This window comes from Echinops telfairi, unplaced genomic scaffold, assembly GCF_000313985.2.
Source record: "Echinops telfairi isolate 266 unplaced genomic scaffold, ASM31398v2 ScPeMD7_25;HRSCAF=90, whole genome shotgun sequence".
Taxonomy (NCBI): Eukaryota; Metazoa; Chordata; class Mammalia; order Afrosoricida; family Tenrecidae; genus Echinops; species Echinops telfairi.
The window spans coordinates 1,501,130-1,506,080 of NW_022103922.1; the positions used below are offsets into that span (position 1 = coordinate 1,501,130).

At 63.7% G+C, this 4,951-nt stretch overlaps 1 protein-coding gene across 1 annotated transcript in view; it reads right to left on the minus strand.

The window, feature by feature from the left end:
• CCDC187 (coiled-coil domain containing 187) overlaps positions 1–4,520 on the minus strand; it is a 39,221-nt gene extending 34,701 nt beyond the window's left edge. The window contains exons 1-3 of the mRNA XM_045289352.1: positions 4,448–4,520; positions 4,243–4,294; positions 3,349–3,860 (exon numbers count right to left, since the gene is read on the minus strand). Of these exons, the coding sequence (XP_045145287.1) occupies positions 3,349–3,860; positions 4,243–4,294; positions 4,448–4,520 (637 nt within the window). The remainder of the gene's footprint in view (positions 1–3,348; positions 3,861–4,242; positions 4,295–4,447) is intronic.
• Between the last annotated feature and the right edge of the window lie 431 nt (positions 4,521–4,951).

Sequence of the window (4,951 nt, forward strand, 5' to 3'; positions counted from 1 at the left end):
CCTGCTCTGCCCCAAGCCGGCTGGCCGGCTCTTGGATCTCACTGCTGAGGGTGGATGTGGACCGAGGGCGGGGGGAGATGTGTCCTGCTGGGGCCCATTGCTCTCCCTCACAGAAACAGAACACAGCACCTTTTGTCTATCAAGGCACCCCTGGACTGAGCTCCCAAGGAAACTGAGGTACAGTGTAGAACATGAGCTGTCCTGCAAGCTGCTGGCCTTGGTCACAGGTCACCTTGAGCACCTAGGCCTTGAAGCGGGGTGGGGGTGGGGGGGAAGAGGTACAAGTGTCACCTCCGTTCCTGCGTGTGAAATGGGAGCAGAGCGGCCCAGCTGGGAGGAGAGACAGGACAGTTGACTCAGTGAGCTGGGCACCTGCCCAGGAGGCACTGGGCCCAGCCACTCACTCCCCTGACCACCCAGAATATTCTAGAAGGGATGCCCGTTCTGCCAACTGCCTCTCTCTGTTCCCCCACGCACCTTCCCTGGGGTAGGCTGCTCGGACCAGTGGCAGAAGCTTCCTGTAAGACAGGCCACTGAACCCAAACCAAGCTCAGCTCCACAGAGTTGATTCCGACTCACAGTGACCCTCCAGGACAGGGTAGCACTGCCCTGTGGGCTTCTGAGGCCGTAAGTTGTTACAGGAGCAGAAAACCTCATCTTTCTCTTGAGGGGCGGCTGGTGGTTTCAAACTGCTGACCCTTGCAGTTAGCAGCCTTGACACCTTGACACACACTGCACCCCACTCAGTCCAGGGTGCCCCAAACAGCCCAGGCCATGTGGTGGGGGCTGTGCTTGCTAACTAACGAGACCGCACACCCAGCTCCTGGGGAGCAGACCTCTGAGCTGGAACTCTCCTGGTGACCCCCGATCCACCACAGGCCGTCACTTAGCAGAATATCTGGACATTTCGATAAAAGTCAGGTGCCTGCTACTTCACCTCCACAAAGCACAGACCAAACTAACTGCCCAAGGGCAGGGGCTTCCTCTGGGCCTCAGCCCACTCGACCGGCCATGGACTCTTAGTGACCCTATACTGTACGATGGGGTCCAACTGCCCCTGTGGGTTTCTGAGGCTATCATGCTGTATGGGCGTAGAAAGCCTTATCTTTCTCCCATGGAGGGGCTCGTGGTCTCAAACTGCTGACCTTATGAGTAGCAGCCCGATGCCATAGCCCACCATGCCACCAGGCCTCCCTGCTCCTCCAGCTGTGGCATTCCAAGTGGCTCATGGGGCCTTGGGGCCGCCCTGCTCCCACACTGCCCCTCCTCTGAGCAGCGGTCCACCGAGCGTCGCCCTGCGCCTGCCGCCCCCTAGTGGCCAGAGGGGAGCAGCTCTGACCTTGGCCTTTGGGGTCTCTTCCCGGGGTTGTCTTCTCACGCCTCCGACAAGAACAACTTCTGGTCCTCTTGGCTTTTTCTCTCGAAGCTTGAGGAGCGAAGTGGGGACGCGCAGTGAGTCGTGGCACGGGCCTGTGTGGCGTGGCGGTGCCAGGCCTGGGGCCTCCCTCAGCAGGCGCTGTACTGTATGAGGGTGTCGGGGAGCCAGTGGCTCCCCAGGACCTGGCCTCTCACCGCTGTGACCCCATGGTAGTGCTGGCCCAGCCCACAGTATTCAGGATGCTAGCAGAGGGGATGGAATGGGTGGGGGGCCTGAGCAGGGTGGGATTCAGCTGGCTCGCACCAGTCTGGCAGAACTGATACCTAATTTTTTGTCGAGTGTGGCAAACCGGTTGTTAAGATGGCCCTGTGACCAGGTGGCAATCCCAGATGGCCCCCCTTCCCCGTTTTGATCCTGTTCCTCATTCACTAGACTCAAGTCTTAACTGCATAGAATCACAGACTACTTTTCCTGTGTATAGGCACACTTAAAATGGCCATGGGGGCAGCGAACCAGTTGCTAAGTTATTTGACCCCCACCCTGGGCCGGAAGGCCAGCTGCTGAGGACAGGGCCCTGGCGATCCATCTATCAGGCCATCCTGAACCTGTCTGGAACCTGCGCTCAGCTACCACCCGCAGCAGCCATGGGACACTCTGGCTCACTGCCTGTGACCACGCCGGCTGCAGCGTCCACCCCAGCTCTGGCTATCCCTGCTCCTGACTCACAACCACTCAAGAAGACCTCCTCTCTTCTCCTGCCCAGCCCCTGCCCTGGAACCCTTCCGGGGGCCGAGGGTGGGGACAGCCTGAGAATGGCCAGCTGGGTTAGCCAGGCTGGCTGGGGGCCTCTCTGACCCTCAGTAGCCTCCTCTGTGAGTGGGGTCATGGCCCCACAGGGGAGCGAGGTGCAGCACTGCACGGCTCACCCTGAGGGCCTGCCACCACTCACCAGAGGCCTGGTGCTGGCAGCATCTGGCAGACTCACACCCTTGGCTGAAAGACACCTTCTCTTCTGCTGGGCTCTCCGCAGGGTGCTGGACACCGGACCCTGGGGTGGAAGGAGAGATGGGCAGTGGCGTGGGGTGGGGGTCAGCCTGGGGCACCTTGGGGTCATAGGGCGCGAAGTTGGGTCACAAGGCAGCTCTGTTTCTAGGCCAGAAAGGGCACCCTGCTACCTGGCTCCACCCCGGGGCCCCACCGGAGCAGAAAGAAGAGGCATGCAGGGCACAGCCAGGAGGGCGCACGGCCGGGCAATGGCTGGGATCATCCTGGGGGGCCCCAGCGTGTGCTTTATCCCACTGGCTGTCTGTCCTCACTGTAAATCCTAGGGACACAGGGCCTGGCCTCTGTTCAACCATGCATCTCATCCAATGACTGCTCCCGTCTCCCTAGCCTATGGCTCAACACTCACCTCTGTCCCTCCCAGGGCCCTGCTGGCCCCAGGAGCCAGGGCGCGGGATGCACTTGTTGTTCTGCTGAGCGTCCACTTGGTGGCGCCCTGTTCTAGCTTACCGCCCCCACCCAGAGGCCACCCCAGGACAGCCTGGCACGCAAAGCCAGCGGGGAAAGAGGCAGCCCTCAGTGAGGGGCACGAACACAGTGGCTGTGATGATGGTTTTCAAATACGAGGTCCCGTGTGAGGGTGGCCAGAGCAGGGTTGGGCTTCCTTCGCTGTCCCCAGGTTGACTACAGGTCAGAACCACCTGCCAACGTCGTCCATAGAAGAGGCCCCTGGCTTGGCCTCCCTCCCACCTGGACACCAAGGCCTCCGAGGGCCCGAGAGCTGTCCATCTGCCTGGTCCCATGCCAGCCTAAACCCCTGGCTCCTCCACCTCCTCATTTCTTCCTGAAATCCTGCAAGTACACCACCACCACCCCCATCGACCTGAGCCCCCAGTCCACCCAGAGCACTGACCTCCCTCACCCCAGGGCCACCTGCCCAGTCCTCATCCCCTGGCCCTGTCACTGACCTGGGCTGGGTCGGGCAGCAGGGACTCGGGCCACCTTGCGGACCTTTTTTCGGGACACCGGCCTGGGCCCCTTGCAGAGGCGTGAGGCGCTGGAGGGCGCCGAGGTCCCCAGGGAGCCGCTGCTGACCTGGCAGGCTGCCTGGGCCCGAATCTTGTCCCGCAGCTGCTCCAGCCGGGGGTCGCTGCCCTGGGGCTGCCGCTGGGCGCCTAGCCCCCGGGGGAGCCGCTCCTTCCAGAGCCGGGGTGGTGGTGCATAGTCGTGGCCCCCTGAGGAGCCGGACAGGCGGCCGGAGGACACCAAACTGCTTCTATTCCCTCCGGTCTCTGACTCCTCACCTTCGGACCACACGGGGCAGCTGCAGGCTTGCCCCTGGACACCCAAGGACCTGCTGGGCTCTGGCCGGGCCTGGCGGGGTGCCCTCCTGGGGCTACCTGGCTGGGGGGGCTGTCTGGACCGGCGTGTGGCCGCCCAGAGGTCATCCCTGGATGCGGCGGGCCAGCAAGCTTCTTCCCTTGGGAGAGAGGGACAGACAAGCTGTCAGGTGTGGCATTGCAGGGAGAGCTCCCTGATGGGCACCGTGGCCCCCGGCCCACTCTGCCCCCTGCCCAGGATGGGGTGTGCTCACAGCCTTACAGACATGAGTTCGGCTGAGGGTCACAGCCTCAGCCGTCCCCCCACATGGTGGCCTCTGGACTCTGTCCTCTTGAATCCTCAACACACCCCCTTGAGGTGGCCCTGCCACTACCCCACTTTCCAAATGGGGAAACTGAGGCCGCTGGCCCAAGGGCACATCTCAGAGGGACAGACACGGGCTCTGGCTCCTCGCCCCTGGCCCCTGGCCCCTGCCTTGCCCTGCCAGCCCACGGCTCTTGCCTCAGTCCACTTGCACACACCCGGGCCTTGGGGCTGGGCCTCCGGCCAGCAGGTCCCCCCACAGCTCCGCCTCTGGGGCAAGGCAGTGTCATGTCCTCCGGGCCAGCGGGCAGCCTCCCCATAGCCAGGTGCCTCGGTCACCACCCCTGCCCAGGGGCTCCACTGCTGCTGTCTCATGGCAGCCCGGGGCTCCGCAGCCCAGCCCCCATGCCAGCTCAGGCCCACCGGCTGCTGCCCCGCTCTGGGTGCCACCTGCGTGGGAGCCCGGGCCCAGGTTGCACACCCTTGGGACCGTCATGGAGACGGGCCTGAGCCAGCCACAGTCTTGGGCCCTGCCGCTGGGCCACCCCTGGGGGAGAGAATCCCAGGGCCCATGACAGCATAATGACCCGGGTCACGCAGGCCCTCACACTAGAGGCTCTAAGTGGACCCCCACCCCCTAGGCTGCCCAGCGCTTGGGCTGAGGGAGCTGTCAGCCAGGGCTCAGGCTACCAGGGCCCAGAACACCTGGGGAGGGCTGCAGGCCGGGGCAGGGGCAGCTCAGGGCTCAGCACTCTGTCTGTGCAGAGAGAGAGCCAGCCCCTGCCAGCACCCTGACACCCCTCACCCCTTGCGAGGCTGACCAGGGGACTGTCACTGGCTGTGCTCAGACACTGCCTAGCCGGGGGGAACCCTGCTGGCGTCTGGGTACCTGGCAGGCACCCCCAGGGAGCTCCATTTGAGGGAACC